Raw genomic sequence first — 19,556 nt, forward strand, 5'->3', positions numbered from 1 at the left:
TTTGGGCACTCGACCTGTAGGAGGCCAAAGGGAAACATTGCTTAGATGCAGGCGCTGCACAAGAGGAGGGGAAGGAGAAAGGAACGGTGGGTGCTGTAGCTCTGGTGGGTGATCAGGCACCAGTCTCTCCAAGGGCACCGGTGCCTGCGCAGGGCTCCATTTACCACCGTTTCCAGTGCTTGAGGAAAGGTACTTACCGTCAACGTTTTTGTTGAGGTTTGTGATGCTTTGCTGAGAAGGCGCCATCGTCTGTGGGACTCTTTGGGCAGGTTTAGAGCCTGAAAACACCGGCGTCTTTGAATTGAGCCGGCGGCCTGTGAAACCCCCTTCGGTCTCTTCAACTGGCGAGGCCACTGCTGTAAAGTGGACGACTTGGTGTAAGAAGGGAACCGAGCAAAGAGGAGCCCAGCCTGAGGAATGGCACAGGAGACACAAAGGAGAGTCCCCCAGAAGCAACCTCAAGGGCCAAGGCTTCTCTAAGAGACCCCCAGCCAGGTTTAGGAAGGGCAAGGCCAAAGCCTGAGCGTCCTCATTTCTGCGAGAGCACGTGGGAGAGAAGGCACCGCCTGGCTGAAACCCGGTCTCTGGGCACCAAGAGTCGGGACACCGGCCCCCAACAGAAAGATTGGAACCCAGCCACCATGCACTGCCTCCCACAAAGAGTGGCTGCAGCCCATTTGAGACCGATTTGCCAGCCCGACATACCTCTGCTTTTCTTGTGGGAGCAGGTAATGGCCTCAACAGCGGGAAGGGGGCTGCAGCTGGCCTGGATGGGTGGCAGAGGGATGTCTGGGAGCTTTATGTCGGCATCTAAAAGTATCTGGAAGGAGACGATGTGCATGCACGTCACATACCCATGACATGGATAGGAGGCTCTTTTTCAGCATCGTAAAAGGCTGCTAAGATTATACAAACACTTTTAGAAGAGCCCAGTGTTTCAGGAGTTGAGCAAAAAGATTCAGCAGTCAAGGATTTACACAGCCAGGACGTCCAGGGGGAACAGTAAGAAGGCCCAGAGGGCAGAGGACGGAGAGGAGCAGATGCCACCCGACTTGCAGACCCTTCAAAACCTTACCCTCTTTGGTTGAGGAGCCTCTGGTGGCTCCTGCGCTGCCCTTTTCTCCTTTGTGCGCTTTTGGCTGGGGCTTTGGTGGCTTGCGCAGGAGCTGTTGAGGCTGGGGTGGCACAGCAGACAGGGGCTGTGCCATTGGTCTTCCTCCCCAGCCGACAGAGAGGGTTTGACCGCTTTCTTCTTTTTCTTTTTCTGGGGCTGGTCGTAGGTGAGGTATTCCTCAAAGGACATCGTGGGTGGTTCAAATACCTCCTCCCCTTCCTCCTCCTCAAAAATGGAGGAAAAGCCCGCCGACTTTGTGTCCACATCCGAGAATTTGCGCTTCCTCTCTGCTGATTTTGAGCTCCCAGAAATCCCCTTCTCTTTAATGCTCTTGGAAGAGCCAGTCTCAGGTGTCCCTCTCTTCTGCTCTCCCGCAGAGGTCTCCAGGCTCAGCTTGGCCTTTTCCCTTTTGCGTCGTTCAGAGTCCCGACGTCTTTCCTTCGCAGCGCGTTTGATCAATCTGAAGGGATAAACCCCTCCAAATCGTTAGATTAAAACCCGGGCAGGAAGGCGATTGCATCTCTTGCTTTATTAAAGGCTCTTGGCTGGCCTTTAAAGGCCTTGTAAAGCTGTTCATTGCTTCATCAAACTGCAAATTCTTGACAGTTGGTCCCTACGTTCCCCCCAAACTGCGGCCACCAGCAGCCCAAGCCTCTGTGGCCAGCAGAGGCAGGAATTTGTGCCAAACCAAGGCACAAACGCCATCCGGAGTTAGCACACTTGTCTCACAAGCCTTCCCAGAGCCTTTGCTTTTATTACCTCCGTCAGAGAAGTTTATCGCCCCCCCGGCAAAAACAGAACAAAGCTTCTCCATGAAGATCCCCAAGCAGGTTCACGCACCTCTGTGCCTCTCGGCACTGCCGCTCCTTCTTCCGCCACTCAGCCAGGAGATTGGCCTCAAAGTCTGTGAGGGCCTCCCGTTTCCATGAACCGGTCACAGTCTTGACAACAGCCATCTCCTTCAGGAGAGAGCCCAGACATCAGTTCATCTTAGCAAGACACGCGGCATCCTCAGCTCTGCCCAACTTCCCCCAGGGTGGATGAAGTTAAACCGCTGCCTGTCCCCGCCAGGTAGAACAAAAGCCCCTTGATCTAAGGGCAGAGATACCCCAGGGAATAAATTCTGGTTTTGGTGGCCATTGTAGGGTTTACTACAGCTCTGTAAATCCAGGATGACTTAACTCTGCCTTAGACAAACATTAGTTCTTTGTATCAATAACCCAAGTTAGTATTTACCATGACCGCGGGTGAGTTTGAAGACAGAGGAAGTCACTAATAATCTTCAGGATTATTAGTTCCTAATCTGTTGCCGATTCCGCTAGGTTCAGGAATGGCTCTGACTCTCTGATCTCAGTCAGTGTGAAGCTTCTGCAAGAGCTGAGGATGACAGAGTCTCCTCCGAGGCTTCACACTGACACGCTCCTTCCCACTGCCTTTTATCTCTAGAACCACATCACAATGGTGTCTGTGAGATGGGGCTGCGACCCTCTGTCCCCGCAAGAGTGGGCTCACGTAACGCAGAGTGTCCCTCGGGATTGCTTGGGTCTGGGGCAGGTAACGTGCTCCACCACCTACCTCAACGGACGGGGAAAGAAAAAGGGGAAAAAAAGAGAAGCGGTCAATTGCGCTAAAAAAGCCAACACCCTCTCAGTTTCCAGAACCGCTGTGACTTTGCCCGCACTGCGGCTCAAGCAGCCCCCTGGCAAGGGCAGCCCTTGACCCTGTTTCTTGCTTCAGTCGTGGAATCACAGAATTGTCTGGGTTGGAAGGGACCTTTGAGATCGTCTTGTCCAACCATCAACCTAACTCTGATAAAAACCATCACTGAACCATGTCCCTAAGCGCTATGTCAACCTGTCTTTTAAATAAGTCCAGGGATGGTGCCTCAGCCACTGCCCTGGACAGCCCATTCCAAGGCTTCATAACCCTTTCAGTGTAAAACTTTTTCCTAATATCCAATCTGAACCTCCCCTGGTGCAACTTGAGGCCATTTCCTCTTGTCCCATCGCCTGTTCCTTAGGAGAAGAGACTGACCCCCCCTGGCTACACCCTCCTTTCAGGGAGTTGTAGAGAGCGAGAAGGTCTCCCCTCAGCCTCCTTTTCTCCAGGCTGAACACCCCCAGCTCCCTCAGCCGCTCCTCACGAGACTTGTGCTCCAGACCCCTCACCATCTCCGTTGCCCTTCTCTGGATGTGCTCCAGCCCCTCAATGTCTTTTTTGTGGTGAGGGGCCCAAAACTGGACACAGCACTCGAGGTGGGGCCTCACCAGTGCCCAGTACAGGGGGACGATCACCTCCCGAGTCCTATTCACCACGCTGTTCCTGATACAGGCCAGGATGGTGTTGGCCTTCTTGGCCACCTGGGCACACCGCTGGCTCATGTTCAGCCGACAGTCGACCAACACCCCCAGGTCCTTTTCTGCCGGGCAGCTCCAGCCACTCTGCCCCAAGGCTGTAGCACTGCGTGGGGTTGGTGTGACCCAAGGGCAGGACTCAGCAGTTGGCCTTGTTGAACCTCATCCCATTGGCCTCGGTCCATCCATCCAGCGTGTCCAGATCCCTCTGCAGAGCCTTTCTACCCTCCAGCAGGTCGATACTCCAGTCCTACAGGGAGTTTTGTGTCCTCTCTGCTGGAGACCATTTCCAAACCGTTGGAGCGGCGTCCAAAGTTCTACTCATGCAGTCCTGTTCCAGCAGCCCGGTTTTCAAGCCCAGACAATATTAATACTTGACCCCTTTCAGCAACGCAGTATGGAGTTGTACACGACTCAGGGCAAATCTTATTCTTTCCCATTCCTGATAAATGTTTCAAAAGGACAAAGCAAGAAAAGTGTCTTTCTCACCTCTCCTACCTGTGTCCACTCTCCTCTCAGGCCTATATAGAAAAACCTTGGTGGTCTGCACTCCAAAGGGAACTTGCCCAGAGGTGGTGGAGAAAGGAAGGAAAGGGGAGAGCTTCTCCTGGTGGAGGCCATATTGGCTGCCCTAGGCCTTGGCTGGTGCCCGTAGCGGAGGCTGGTGGTGGCGGTGGCTCTGGAGAAGCGGCTGCTGGTCCTGCGGTGGCCAAAGCTCAGCCCTGTGGAGCTGTGGGTGCACCCTGAGCGGGACAACCTTTCTGGGAAGAGCCCTCCCGGGAGGGCTCCACAAACCCCCTGTAGGCTGCTGCTTTCTGGGGGTGCTTTCTTTCTTTTCCTCCTTGTCCTTCTTTCCCTCCTTGTCTTTCTTTCCAACCGTTCTGAACACCTCTCTGGTGTTTGTTTGGTCTGTTCTTGCCGCCTTTGGAAGGTCTTGGAGAAGTGTCCTCAGACTCTGCTGTGCTGTAAGTTTGCTCCAGTGCCAGGTGCTTTCATGTTCCCGTGCAGCATTTCAGTGTGTGTTGTGCTGTCAAATAAGGGCTCCTTGCTCTTGCAGTTTTGCTGTATTTAATTGTGCTGTCTTTTGAATTAGGTGACAATGTGTTCTCTTGTGCTGAGCGTGGTGCCACCCTTTATTTCCCCTCTGTCCTTGGGGCAGGGGCAGAGGGGAGGGAAGGGGAGTCTGGCGTCGTGTTGAGGCCCCAGAGGAGCCTTGAGCAAAGGGTCGGGCTGAGGCCCGAGACCAATCTTGGGCGCTGCTCAACTGCCCCTTAATTGATCCTGGAGCCGCACTTCGGGTGTGGGTACTGCCCCCAGCACTGCTGTTAGGGGGGATGTGCCTTGAATGAGGGCGAGACTGATGATGAAGAAAATATGAATGAAAAAGGCTTTATAATTTATTAAGAGAGTAAAACTAATAAATAGTCCCGGGATCTTCCACTCTCCACCGGTGCCAAGGCTTCACATTCCGTGGGAGAGAAAGTCCCAGGTCTTCACTACAAACTTATCTCCTACAAAACTTCTTTTTGAAGTCTTGAATAGACTTGGCCATCAAGGGCGCAGTTTCTGCAAGAGAGAAAGAAAAAAGAAAACACAAATCAACGCCACCCCCCTCGCATGAAAGCAGCAGGCACAGAGGAGGGGAGCAGAGAGCAGTTCCAAGCTGCAGCCCAGGCAGAGCAGACGTAAGGCAGGCGTACGCGTTGGAACAGCCTTTAGCCTCTCCTTCGGGAGAGGAGGGAGGCCACCAACATCCCTCCTCCTGCAGAGCCGGGAGAAGCAGCAGATTCGTGTGTTTGTGAAGGAGGAGGCTCAGGGCGACGCAGGGACGTTCTGGGGTTTGTACTTACTCTTCACTGGTGGTTTCTTGGGCTCGGGGAACCAGGAGGAGAATATGGTCCTGCCCAAAGATGGGACAGGACGGCCCCTGCTGGTGCTGGGCCCACCACAGCACTTCTCCTCGCTCACTTGAGGGTGGCTTTCAGTAGATGAGCACAGGACTGGTTTTATTCTGAAAGGGAGAGGGGACAGACATTTCAGGAAAGGATTTGCTGTGGTTTGATGCAATTCTTCAGGTAGAAGGCACATTTGTTAACATCAGCATGGCTGAGACCACATGGAAGCAGGAGGGACCAGGTGTCCAGGCTTCCCAGGGAGACAGAGGCCATTACAGTTAGAGGTTTCCCTGGGAAAGGACCTCCTGGGGACACAGTATCCCTTGCTGTCAGGACATGGAGCTTCAGGGGGATGCTGCGGGGAGTCCAGAGGAGAAGAGGCCCTGAAGAGCAAGCACTCCTTGAGAAACACTCACATGGTCTTCTCTGGCAGAAGAGCTCCTCCAGTCCCAGATGTCTCTGGTCTCCTTCCTATGTCCCGAGGGGCCTTTGGCGGAGAGTCCAGAAACACGATTTTGGCCACTCGACCTGTAGGAGGCCAAAGGGAAACATTGCTTAGATGCAGGCGCTGCACAAGAGGAGGGGAAGGAGAAAGGAACGGTGGGTGCCATAGCTCTGGTGGGTGATCAGGCACCAGTCTCTCCAAGGGCACCGGTGCCTGCGCAGGGCTCCATTTACCACCGTTTCCAGTGCTTGAGGAAAGGTACTTACCGTCAACGTTTTTGTTGAGGTTTGTGACGCTTTGCTGAGAAGGCGCCATCGTCTGTGGGACTCTTTGGGCAGGTTTAGAGCCTGAAAACACCGGCGTCTTTGAATTGAGCCGGCGGCCTGTGAAACCCCCTTCGGTCTCTTCAACTGGTGAGGCCACTGCTGTAAAGTGGACGACTTGGTGTAAGAAGGGAACCGAGCAAAGAGGAGCCCAGCCTGAGGAATGGCACAGGAGACACAAAGGAGAGTCCCCCAGAAGCAACCTCAAGGGCCAAGGCTTCTCTAAGAGACCCCCAGCCAGGTTTAGGAAGGGCAAGGCCAAAGCCTGAGCCTCCTCATTTCTGCGAGAGCACGTGGGAGAGAAGGTACCGCCTGGCTGAAACCCGGTCTCTGGGCACCAAGAGTCGGGACACCGGCCCCCAACAGAAAGATTGGAACCCAGCCACCATGCACTGCCTCCCACAAAGAGTGGCTGCAGCCCATTTGAGACCGATTTGCCAGCCCGACATACCTCTGCTTTTCTTGTGGGAGCAGGTAATGGCCTCAACAGCGGGAAGGGGGCTGCAGCTGGCCTGGATGGGTGGCAGAGGGATGTCTGGGAGCTTTATGTCGGCATCTAAAAGTATCTGGAAGGAGACGATGTGCATGCACGTCACATACCCATGACATGGATAGGAGGCTCTTTTTCAGCATCGTAAAAGGCTGCTAAGATTATACAAACACTTTTAGAAGAGCCCAGTGTTTCAGGAGTTGAGCAAAAAGATTCAGCAGTCAAGGATTTACACAGCCAGGACGTCCAGGGGGAACAGTAAGAAGGCCCAGAGGGCAGAGGACGGAGAGCAGCAGATGCCACCCGACTTGCAGACCCTTCAAAACCTTACCCTCTTTGGTTGAGGAGCCTCTGGTGGCTCCTGCGCTGCCCTTTTCTCCTTTGTGCGCTTTTGGCTGGGGCTTTGGTGACTGGCACAGGAGCTGTTGAGGCTGGGGTGGCACAGCAGACAGGGGCTGTGCCATTGGTCTTCCTCCCCAGCTGAGAGAGAGGGTTTGACTGCCTTCTTCTTCTTCTGGGGCTGGTCGTAGGTGAGGTATTCCTCAAAAGACATTGTGGGTGGTTCAAATACCTCCTCCCCTTCCTCCTCCTCAAAAATGGAGGAAAAGCCTGCCGACTTTGTGTCCACATCCGAGAATTTGCGCTTCCTCTCTGCTGATTTTGAGCTCCCAGAAATCCCCTTCTCTTTAATGCTCTTGGAAGAGCCAGTCTCAGGTGTCCCTCTCTTCTGCTCTCCCACAGAGGTCTCCAGGCTCAGCTTGGCCTTTTCCCTTTTGCGTCGTTCAGAGTCCCGACATCTTTCCTTCGCAGCGCGTTTGATCAATCTGAAGGGATAAAGCCCCCCAAATCGTTAGATTAAAACCCGGGCAGGAAGGCGATTGCATCTCTTGCTTTATTAAAGGCTCTTGGCTGGCCTTTAAAGGCCTTGTAAAGCTGTTCATTGCTTCATCAAACTGCAAATTCTTGACAGTTGGTCCCTACGTTCCCCCCAAACTGCGGCCACCAGCAGCCCAAGCCTCTGTGGCCAGCAGAGGCAGGAATTTGTGCCAAACCAAGGCACAAACGCCATCCGGAGTTAGCACACTTGTCTCACAAGCCTTCCCAGAGCCTTTGCTTTTATTACCTCCGTCAGAGAAGTTTATCGCCCCCCCGGCAAAAACAGAACAAAGCTTCTCCATGAAGATCCCCAAGCAGGTTCACGCACCTCTGTGCCTCTTGGTACACCCGCTCCAGGTTCTGCCACGCAGCCAGGAGATTGGCCTCAAAGTCTGTGAGGGCCTCCCGTTTCCATGAACCGGTCACAGTCTTGCCAACAGCCATCTCCTTCAGGAGAGAGCCCAGACATCAGTTCATCTTAGCAAGACACGCGGCATCCTCAGCTCTGCCCAACATCCCCCAGGGTGGATGAAGTTAAACCGCTGCCTGTCCCCGCCAGGTAGAACAAAACCCCCTTGATCTAAGGGCAGAGATACCCCAGGGAATAAATTCTGGTTTTGGTGGCCATTGTAGGGTTTACTACAGCTCTGTAAATCCAAGATGACTTAACTCTGCCTTAGACAAACATTAGTTCTTTGTATCAATAACCCAAGTTAGTATTTACCATGACCGCGGGTGAGTTTGAAGACAGAGGAAGTCACTAATAATCTTCAGGATTATTAGTTCCTAATCTGTTGCCGATTCCACTAGGTTCAGGAATGGCTCTGACTCTCCGATCTCGGTCAGTGTGAAGCTTCCGCAAGAGCTGAGGACGACAGAGTCTCCTCCGAGGCTTCACACTGACACGCTCCTTCCCGCTGCCTTTTATCTCTAGAACCACATCACAATGGTGTCTGTGAGATGGGGCTGCGACCCTCTGTCCCCGCAAGAGTGGGCTCACGTAACGCAGAGTGTCCCTCGGGATTGCTTGGGTCTGGGGCAGGTAACGTGCTCCACCACCTACCTCAACGGACGGGGAAAGAAAAAGGGGAAAAAAAGAGAAGCGGTCAATTGAGCTAAAAAAGCCAACACCCTCTCAGTTTCCAGAGCCGCTGTGACTTTGCCCGCACTGCGGCTCAAGCAGCCCCCTGGCAAGGGCAGCCCTTGACCCTGTTTCTTGCTTCAGTCGTGGAATCACAGAATTGTCTGGGTTGGAAGGGACCTTTAAGATCGTCTTGTCCAACCATCAGCCTAACTCTGATAAAAACCATCACTGAACCATGTCCCTAAGCGATATGTCAACCTGTCTTTTAAATAAGTCCAGGGATGGTGCCTCAGCCACTTCCCTGGACAGCCCATTCCAAGGCTTCATAACCCTTTCAGTGTAAAAATTTTTCCTAATATCCAATCTGAATACTAAGACCAAACGATATGGTGGTTTTTCTTTTTTAAAGCATTCCCATCTTTTTGAGTATGGAAAATGAAGAGGTTAATTCTCATATCCCGCAGATGTGTTTTAAATGATTTGTCTTTGTTCTATATCAAAGTGCGATGCTCTACAAAAGTGATGTTAAACACTTGTTACAGAAGATATACTGTAAGCAAATTAGTCCAAGCAGACGTATGAAATGAAAGGGAGCTATGGAGCATTGTTTGCTTATGAAGATAGAAACTGCATTTTGAAGTACTTCCAAGTGAGGTGAAGTGTTGTTAGTCTAAATGTTTTTCCATCTCAGCCCAAACAATTTTACTACAATGATCCTAGTATACATGGATTTGAAATAGAAGTAAGATATTAAAATTGTATTTGGAGGCCATTGTCTGCTGTGATTACATTAAGAGAAATCTGATGTCACTTTGCTATCACAGTAATAACTTTGGCGTTATGGAAACTGGAATTTGGGCCATTATGTTTGGATACACAAAATATGTGGAATCAGTGGAACATAGAGGGACACTCTACTCCCAAATGGATTAAAAGAGATTTACCAAACAAGCGTGAACTTGCACACAAAATAAATCTCTAGGTGGTTCCATAGTCACAATTATTTGCCTGGTAATAATAGCCTGGTGCAAAAATGGCTACGAAATATTCATAATATCCAGAGGCCTAACAGACCCTTCTTGGGCAGTAATGGATCGACTATTAATTCAGTTTATAGACTTCAGAGCAGTAGAATCACTTTGCATTAATTCAGTGCCAAGGTGCCTTCCCCAAACCCTTCTTGTGACCCCTACAAAGTGTTTGCTTTGCTCTTTGCCAGGAAGAAATTTCTTTTCAAATTACTTTGCAGACGCCTATTCTGAATTTATTGCTATTCTCTTTCTAATCCAATTTTATTCTCCTAACACACGGCCTCATTAACTGGTGCCCGTGGTGGAATGCCTTCAAGGTCCTACATACGTTGCCAGAACATGGTTCAATAGCCTATATTATATTAGAAAACTCTCTGTTTTCCAATCCAAGCTCGCAAACATTACGCGTAGCAATGAAATTACACACAGAAGCATTTACTTGTTAAGGACAATCAAGGTTGTGTTTTGCAAAACTCCAGTTTGTAATTTTTCGTTGTCCTATTGGCTGTAGAGTTGAAAAGGTCATGGAAAATATAGCTGAGACTGGGGTTCTTTTTTATTTTAGTTCTTTATTTTATTTTAGTTCTTCATGTTGTGAGTTTTTTCATTGTTAGATTTTTATTTTTTTTTGCTGTGGAATTTGGAGATTATGACTAGATGGCATTGCATACATGATCTAATTCCTGCAAAAGAGGTAAGATTATCACAAAGTCTGAATTAGAGGATGAGAGGCTGGGCCCAAGTGAACTAGTACAGCTTTAAGTTTATCTTTTCTAGTTAATTTTACCAATGTATTCTTGTGCTGCCTTCATAGCTTACAAACGCATTATTATTGTGTTTTGTGACATGACCTCATACCATGTGAATTTCATTGTTTTTCCTACTTTTTCCAAAGAATTTTGAGAAAACTTAATCTTTGCTTTTATGACCTTTTTTTGTCAGTGTGCATGTTATTGGGTGTTTACCCTGTGTTAGGGAAGGCAAAGTCCAAAGGGAGAAGCTGGAGCAGAAAGTGGTCTGTGTGACCCTTAGTTTCTGCAGTCCTTCCTTCCAGAGTTTAGACCCGGTCTCAGGGAAAGCTCTTTGTCTCCTGCACAGAATATTCTAATTGTTACTTGACACAGTTTCATTCTGAATAAGGCTTGTCATCCATGGTTTCCAGGTAATTTTCAGCCCAGAATATTGAGTGCTTTGGAAATAGGCCTAAGACATTGCTTAGAACTCCTTGAGAAGCCAATATCGCCATCACCCGCAGGTTAAATATGCTTTTGTTAAACCTTGTGGCAGAAGAGATGGTCTTCAGAATTCAGTTCCAAGCTTTCTTCCCTAATCTGGCTATTCTCACTTTACAATTGAAGAAGCATCACCTGGGGAAAATGGGGAGGAAAAAGAAAAAAGAAAAGAAGGAATTTCCAGTAGAGCAAGCTATGAATTCAGATGGGGAGAGAGAGAGGCTGGATAAACTAGTCTGGAACAGAGATGGCCCTTGGAGAGGGTGCTGATGTTATGGAAATTTGGATTGGAAGATTTTTCTGATGAGTCATTTGCTCTGGAATTAGTTGAGGATGTTGTCCTTCAACAGTGAGGCTGTGTCTGGGAATACCCATATTCCCAAGAGCTGTAACTCTTCCAGTACTCAGGGACTTGGGGCTTCTTAGGTTAGACCTGGTGCTTGGAGGTCTGGGGAATGTTTATTGTGTGGATTCTTCTGGTGCTTTATATTAATAATCCTCTTGTGTTCTGCCAAACTGCCTGCATTTGACTCAGTTGAACACATTCAGTAGCTCTGTGCTCTACAGAAAACTCACAGAAACTGGCACAGTTTATTACACTTCCATAAAAAAATTGTAGGCAAGCACAGGTCACTCCTTGACAGCTGCAGGACTGGGATTATAATGATATTGTGGAGGCAGAATATAGATAGAGAGGAAGATAGGTCAGTAGTATAGCAGCAACCACAGACATTGATTATTCTATAGGGGCAAGACTGTATTTTTGCAAATAATGTCTTAGACAAATAGTAGGAAGATTCTTACCTGAATAACTGGAATATGAGAAGTGCATCTCAGTCATGATTAGAGGTACATGTGGCATTAATATCATAGCACTGTTTCCTTCTTGTCTTTCAGAAGATCCACAAGGATGAGACCAGGTGTTGGCATTTGTCGTAGTTAGCAATTTAGAAGAGAAAAATCGCGGTAGGGATAACACTCAGCAGTGGCAGCAGAGACTTTGCCATACAGTAGTAAAAAGGCACTAGAAAAGGGGCCTGATCTGCTTTTGTGCCTACTATTCCCCAGAAATTTGTGGCTTTTGAGCTTGCAAACACTCAACTTAAAAGCATCCCTAGCAACAACTGCATTGCACTGAAAGATTGCACTTGGAATGGTCAGATGCATATTTGTACTGCTTTTTGTCTGCCTTTTGACCATACTTCTGCGTTTTAGACTGTGGCGTACACGGTGATGTGCTGTGGGTGGTGTGTCCTGGGGGTACGTTCCAGCCAAGCTCCAGCCCCACGTGCTGGTTTGCAAGACGGAAGGTAGACAGAGTTGTCTGCGAAGGTTGTTGAGATGAGCACTAAGTTCAGGTTTTCAAGATTTTTCTTCAAGATCTTGAAGCATTTTGTTTTCAGAAGCTGAGATTTTGAGTATGTAATCCACATGGACCTCGAAGTTAAGGTGCTGGGCAGGTTTCTACAATTCCTGTGCCTAAAATCCCACCTTGATAGGAAATGATCTTCTCTGATGGAAACATCAACGAGATGAACGTGACAGAAAATGTCTACAAATCCTACTTTATATATTTCTCACTGGTTTAGATGCAGTGAGGTTTTCCTGAAAAAAAAATAAATTGAGATTTGGTCAAAACAATGGAAATGGTTTGAAAAGCATTTAAAATCACTTTCGCATACATGACATGTAAAACCACGTGGCTGCGATTAAACAAGCTCATTGTGTGCAAAAGCTGGAGGATGACTGTTGCTGAGTAGAACTTGCTTTACAGAGATTTTTTTGGAAGAACTATCTGTCATAGCGATCAAATTGTAAAAACAGAAAATATGAGCCACAGCAGAGATCTGAAAAACAGCCAGAGAAACCGTCCTGGATTCCATCAAAACCCAAAAGATTATACGACTTCATGTCATGGCTTTGGGAGAATGATAAAATTGAAGCTGATGAATGGCTTGTGTTAATCATTTTGTATTTGGCTTGTGGTTTAGTTTTCAGGATACTTTATTGTCAAACTTTTTTATTGCTCATTCTCAGTATGGCTTTTGTTTGTTTTTACTGAGACAGACTCTGCGTATTTATAGCGCAGCAACTCTCTCCATTCTGCCTGGATAGTTCATGAACAAGCATGTCTGTGTAGCCAAGCTAGTATTGCATTATTGGAATGTTTATCTGACTCTACTATGGCTCTTCTGGCTGATCTGACAGTAATTTCTGTTTTTCTCAAGCAAATATATATATGCATATGTAAAAAATCTTGGGAGGAGAGTGGGGAGTTCATGGAACTATTTCCCCTCTTTTTGTAAAAATAAAAAGTAATCAGGTCGTCTATTTGCCTCATATGGAGAGTTGTAGGCCCTAGTTTTGTTGTGTGCTTCAAAGAACAGCAGTAGAAGGACCTTAATGCTTAAGCCACCCGTGTTGTATAGACCCAGACAAGGTACCAGAGCGTGGTACAACGTGTAAGAATCTCATGGACAGGATGTTATGTGAAAGGTTTGATAAAAGCTGTTCCTCACTGAACTAGTCCTTTAAATCTTTCAGGTTTTTGTGTACCTGCAATGCTCTCTCCTCTCTTTATTTATATCGTAGGAGATCCATCCTCTCCTCCTTTGCTTCACTTTTCCCCTTTTGCCTTTTTTCCTACATCAGAGCAGCAAATGCTTCGGGAAGCAAACAGTATTTAGATTTGCTTATATCTAGGGTGCGCCCAGCCAGGAACTGCAAACTGGACCACCGAGTGACTCCTGCAAGGTTAATTTTTAGAGTTGTATGAATCGCACAGGTCAGCAAAGACATAAGAATTTGGATTCTCTGCTGTTGTTACTCACATTTTACATCAATATAAATACTTGATTTTAATGCAAGTTTTAGTATACGTCACAAAACTCTTGGAGGGCTAGATATTACCGACTGAGAAATGGATGATGCAAGTCAAAAATGGTCTTTTTCTGTGGTGATCTCAGGAGCAATGCAAAAATGATTGAATTATTCTTGTTTTCTTACTGTTGCTCTGGTAGTGTGCTGAGATCCTGACCAGGTGAAATGAAAGGCAGAATTCCTGTTTATTTCAACAAGGTCAGGATTTAATTCAGTGTGTTAGCAAGGCACGGACCCAGTGCCGCTTCTTACATTGCCCAAAAACGTCAAAGATGTTTTCTGTGAATCATGCCTTTGTTACACAAGGAAGCCAAAACAGCTCTCAGGAGCTAGAAGGGTTTCAGTTCAAAGCCATGACAATCAGTTTCAGCTAATAAGCTGCCATCCTGGAAACCCCCAAAGCCTTCCAGAATGTGCTTTCTGCAAAGACGACTTTCTAGTTTATCTAAACCATGTTTAGATGGTATTTTTGTTGTTGTTTTAATGTCCCTAAACATATGCTTCTATCAGCTGGATTTTACAATGTCTGCCTTCTACATTTCTAAATTATGTATCTAACGTGCCTGAGTAGAATCAACTTTGGAAGTAGAAGAGATTTTTTCCATCTAATTTCTTTGAGTACAATAGAATATTACGAAAGCATATGCCAGGTTAATTAAGTTAATCAAGATATGGAGTAGATGTTCCATTTTCTTATTAGTGATATTCAAACTCTTAATGGAAACATAATGGGTGAGATGTCTCTTCCAGTCCAGGATAAACACTTTTTAGAGAACTTTTAGAAATGCCTTAACATAGATACAAAAGACTTTCTGAGGCCAGTAACTCTCAGGAGGTCAGGTGTTCGTTCTGCAAAAAGCTGGCCATTCATGAAAGCCATATCCCTCGCTTCAAAAAATAGTAGTAAAATCTCAGTAACCTTTGCGTCCCGGTGTGCTTGAGCAATAAGACTGGAGTTGCAGGAAAGGTTATATAAATGTGCTGAGAATTTACTTTTTCGTCTGGTTCTGCAGTCCCATCTGCTGGGAAGGGAAACACTAATTTTCTGCCTTTTACTATGATCTGACCTGCTGCTTCGGATGACATAAGGCTGGGAGAGTAAGAGAGCTGCGCCTAATAAGTATCTGCTCAGAGTACACTCTTGATAGCTATTAGCTGCATTTTGGAGAAAACCTATTAAGTTCTTTCATCTGCTTGGTAGTGTTCATTGATCCAGGATAAAAACCAACCCTTTCCTCCCAGGTTCAGATGTGAAGAGAAGGGACTGGGCGTGCACATTCCCATTGACACCGACTTGCTGGGGGCTAAATGCCGAGCTGAGGTTTTCATTGTCTCAGCTGTAGGTCAGAGCTTCAGCGGCTGCCAAGGAGAATTTGGGCTTGCTGCGAATATTGGTGTTGGTGATTCGTTAGGTTTAAAATGTCTCGTTATATGAAATGGGATAAGAACAGCCAGTTGCTTAAGCAGTGTGAAAATTGTTGCATCCCTGTGCTGGACAGTCTGTACCATTACTGTAATTGAAACATCAGTATTAAATTTGCAGTAAATAATAAAACAGCAGTATTAAATTACATTTCTGAGTTGTTTTAAATGCAGAGTTTTACACCTAAACTTTCTACAACAGCATCTGGAAGTAGTGTATTCCAATCGTAATGGTCTTGCTGTAGAAGCACAGGCACAGGAATCTGACGGTGAGAGTTTTGTTCTCGGCTTTGCCAGAGGTAGTCTGTGATTTTGGAGAGCTTTCCTGACCCCACCTTCCCAGAAACACCTTGTTCCCATGGTATTTTCATCCCTTTGGAGAATATGATCTTGAGTGTCTTTTCTTGCAGTTTGCCAGTCTGCAAATTGGGGATATTTCTATAGGAGGCTTAACAAACATTCATAAATAGTCATGAGGAATTTTTGAGATATTTGAACGAAAGGTGCTATGCAAAGTCAAATCAGTGTTATGTGCCCTGAGTGAAAAGAGCTCTGTGAATGTTGGTGCCTGAGAAGAATCATTAACGGTAGAAAGCATCTTAATGCACCAAAATGTATCGGAAAGTAAAATATTGAAACTGAAAATAAAATAACAAATGAAGTTGGAAATATTTCTAACAGTGAGATGAATTAATTCTTAAAGTATCTTCTAAGAACTGAGCTGTCTCTCTTAGAATCAAGACCATCTTTCTGAAATATCTAAGGAGGAGTTACGGGTTTGATACAGAAACCAGAGGTGAATTTCCTTGGTTATTTATGCAGCATGCAGACGACAACAATCTTTTCTGGCCTAAAATATCCACGCTTATATATATTTTTTTGGTGGAACAGTCATATGTTTGTGGCCAAATAGTGCTTTTCTCTAGAGGGATTTAAATTCCATCAAAGCTATTACTTTGAAATGTATAATGTAAGCTCATTATTTAGACAGACATAATGGCCTAGATGTTTATTTTAGGCAACTCTCCCCAGCTGTATTGATAAATAGATGTTGTAGAGATTGGATGTGATTCTCTAGCACGCAGCTCCTTGGATAAAGTTTAGATTGCACAAGATCTGTGTAGTGAATGGAACAAACAGGTCTAAGGAGGAGTAAAATTTTGCAGACACACCATGCCTTTAGTGCATTATTTGTGTGTGGCAAAAGTCGGGTTGGTATCGGAAAGCCTCCCCAACAAAATTCAGTACCTTATGGTGATGCCTGAGCTAATGTGGGCACCAGACACGGGATGGCTGTTGCATGTGTGCTCCAGATGAGCTGGTCCAGATGTTTCCATGTAGGACTGGATAATTTACACAAACCCTGTGAGTTCAGGAGCTGTTGTCACGCTATGAGTTGTAAGGAGCGAAGTTTAATGTACATTACTGCCTACAAGCAGTTTGGTAATATTCTTGATGGCTTGAACAAAGACTTCAATCATTATGGCCCCCATGGGACCTCTCCTATGAGGACAGGCTGAGAGAGCTGGGGTTGTTCAGCCTGCAGAAGAGAAGGCTCCGGGGAGACCTTAGAGCCCCTTCCAGTCCCTAAAGGGGCTCCCGGAGAGATGGGGAGGGACTCTTCATCAGGGAGTGCTGCCATAGGACAAGGGGTAATGGTTTTACACTGAAAGAGGGGAGATTTAGATGAGATATTAGGAAGAAATTCTTTCCTATGAGGGTTGTGAGACCCTGGAACAGGTTGCCCAGAGAAGTTGTGGCTGCCCCATCCCTGGAGGGGTTCAAGGCCAGGTTGGATGGGGCTTTGAGCAACCTGGTCTGGTGGAAGGTGTCCCTGACCAGGGCAGGGGGGTTGGAACTCGATGATCTTTAAGGTCCCTTCCAACCCGAACCATTCCAGCATTTTCTGAACTGTTTCTAAGTTGCAATAACAGTCTTTCTTTTGTCTTCCTATGCAGTTTATAGGAAAATAAATGTGAATTTGCATACCTGATCTAATTTGGAGATAGTGGTGGAGGTCTCTTCCTGCCTAAATTATTGTATAGTTCTATGATTCTATAATAAGTGGTTTTGCTTTGTAGGCATGTAAGAATGTGTCTGCACATTTCAGGGCCACGTAGTTGGACAGATAAATATATAGTTGGAGCCATTCCATTTGTGGAGGAGTCTGTAGACACCCTGTTGACTATGGAGATGAGGTCCATTCTGTTGGCTCAGTAGTTCATCAGGAAAGCCTGAGCCTTCCTTCTCCTGGGAACTGAAAGAACAGTAGCCCGAAATGGCAATCCTTTTGTGTTTTAAAACATCATTAGTGGAACATGACTGTTTTTTTTTCATGCCCAGTGTTACCTGGTATTGCAAGAAGTCCATGAGGGCTACCTTTTCGATAGATCCTGGACAGAGGGAGCATCGTGTGTGGTTTTGTATTAATTCCATATCCTGGCTTGACTTCCGACTATCAGCCGACACCTGCCAGTAAAAGGCAATAGCTAACTGCTTGTCTTGGTGAGAAAACAGTATTGTTTGGAAAACTAGTTGGCTACTAGTGTGGGGGCCATTGCATGACTGACTCTGTCATCACACTAACATGTGCCAGAGATTTTGGATGACAAGGTCCTGTATTTTTGTGAAATTTCAGGGAGAAGTCCAACTGGGGAGGCAGGTAACACCCTGTCTGCTACTGGGGCTAGACGGGATGTCTGCCCTGGAGGGGAGGATGGCCCTTGGAGGCCAGTCAGTGAGGAGGCTCTCCTTCCCTGGGGAGGTTGCCTTTTGAGCTGGCTGGCACCCTTGTTAGCTCTGTGCCTGAAAAGGCACCCAAAAGGAAGAAATGTCACTGTAAGAGACTGCGTTTCCTCCTGCATGTGCTTCTTCTGGTGGCTGGGTTGTGGTTAGCTTTGTCTCCTGGTGAGCCTCAGGTGTGGGATTTGGAGATTCTGTCCAAGGCACTGATGAGAACGGATCATATTTTTGGAAGAAGGGCATTATGACATTTGTGTTTTGGTTTTGGTGAGGTATTGGCCTGTTGCCGGTGATAGAGTTGGGAGAAGGAAGGTTAGACAAGCCAGATTTCCCTAACAGAAACATGGTCTGGATGACTACGAATGTATTATTTTTAAACACACTTAATCCCTCTAGTCTGCCATGGAAATACTATCTCAAATAAATACTTAGTTTAAGGAGAAATACATACTTTCATAAGCAAAATAATGTTTTGGCTATTTTAACAAAGAATGTAAAAAGTCCAAGCCACGGTGTTTGTGAAGAGATTGCTTTGGCGTATTGATGAGATAATTAACCAGTTGAAAAAGTTTGTAGCTCTTACCTGCTGATGGTCTGTTGAAGGAGAATTACCATGTTGCTTGTGTGTTTGCAAGGTGAGACCATCAGTGGGACCAGAATTTCATATGCATAATTAAATAGCATCAAGGATTTGTTAATTCTAAATTCTCATTTGCTACCCACAACTCTCAGGAACTTCACCAAAGCCTTTGTGTTTGCTAAGAGTTTAGAGCTGGACCCAAAGTCTGATTTTCACAATTTAACAGGAGAAAACTTTGTTATTGTTCAGCTTCATAACTCATACAGAGATTGAACAGTTCTTTTTTTAGAACATACCGTTTTTTTAGAAGAAAAATGATTTACATGAGAAAGGTTGATGGAGCGTTATGTGAAACATTCAAAATTATCCCCTTTCTTATTTAGGTGGTTGGTTAATAATGGTGAACTTAGGTGTTAGTCTGCAAAATCTGTACTGCACAGAGAAAGGTTTTGTGATCTTTTTTTCTTTAAATGATATTTTACAGTTTTGGGCAGAACAGATCATTATTCTTTTTTGTGTGTGTGTATCCTGTTCTTTCATGTTATTGCAGAGTCTGAACAAAAATTGCCATCACAGAACTGATGTCCCAGTTATATTATACCAACAGTCTGCATAGAATTTATATGTATGTAAGGAGCTGCAGATTTTCAAATAACTGGTTAAAAAATATGAATATCACCGTTGCTGTATGTTATTCCCCAATCTCATTTAGAAGTCAAGCAACCAGTTTTTGGTGGAGTTTTCACAAAAACATCAGATGGAGAACTGCCCTATTCCATAAAAGCCCGAAACTATTAAATTCTGGCAAAATTACAAACAAGAATTTACAAAGAAAAAAACAGGCAACTGGTTAACTCGGCAGCATTTTAAATGGGCTTTGGAGAAGGAAACCCTTTCCCTCTCAATGATAGAAAATATAATGTATCACAGAAAATCAGACAGGAAAGGCTTTGGAAAATGGTCATTTTATAATTTCTTGTGGTCCGTGGCAGAATCAGCTGGAACTGCTGGACCAGATACTGTCAAGCCGTCATGTTTCATTCTCATAACGGTGCAGTTAAAGCATTATAAATTGCAGGCTCTGATTA

At 46.1% G+C, this 19,556-nt stretch overlaps 2 protein-coding genes across 2 annotated transcripts in view; one reads left to right on the forward strand and one right to left on the reverse strand.

The window, feature by feature from the left end:
• TMEM200A (transmembrane protein 200A) overlaps nucleotides 1–19,556 on the forward strand; it is a 70,405-nt gene that overhangs the window by 11,435 nt on the left and 39,414 nt on the right. The gene's annotated exons all lie outside the window — the stretch shown is intronic.
• LOC141462604 (elongin-A-like) lies at nucleotides 4,980–7,941 on the reverse strand. The gene is made up of 6 exons (XM_074144565.1): nucleotides 7,826–7,941; nucleotides 6,953–7,445; nucleotides 6,583–6,697; nucleotides 6,075–6,233; nucleotides 5,780–5,891; nucleotides 4,980–5,034 (listed from the first exon to the last, which is right to left on the reverse strand). The coding sequence occupies exons 1-6, from the start codon at nucleotides 7,939–7,941 to the stop codon at nucleotides 4,980–4,982; spliced, it is 1,050 nt and encodes a 349-aa protein (XP_074000666.1).

Source organism: Numenius arquata, chromosome 2 (genome assembly GCF_964106895.1).
Source record: "Numenius arquata chromosome 2, bNumArq3.hap1.1, whole genome shotgun sequence".
In the NCBI taxonomy this organism is placed as follows: Eukaryota; Metazoa; Chordata; class Aves; order Charadriiformes; family Scolopacidae; genus Numenius; species Numenius arquata.

Coding starts and splice junctions, on each gene's coding strand:
- LOC141462604 (XM_074144565.1), bottom strand. CDS start 7,941: ATGGCTGTTGGCAAGACTGTGACCGGTTCATGGAAACGGGAGGCCCTC. Junction 7,446..7,825: donor GTGTACCAAGAGGCACAGAG/GTGCGTGAACCT, acceptor TTATCCCTTCAG/ATTGATCAAACGCGCTGCGA. Junction 5,035..5,779: donor CTTCTGCCAGAGAAGACCAT/GTGAGTGTTTCT, acceptor TCTCTCTTGCAG/AAACTGCGCCCTTGATGGCC.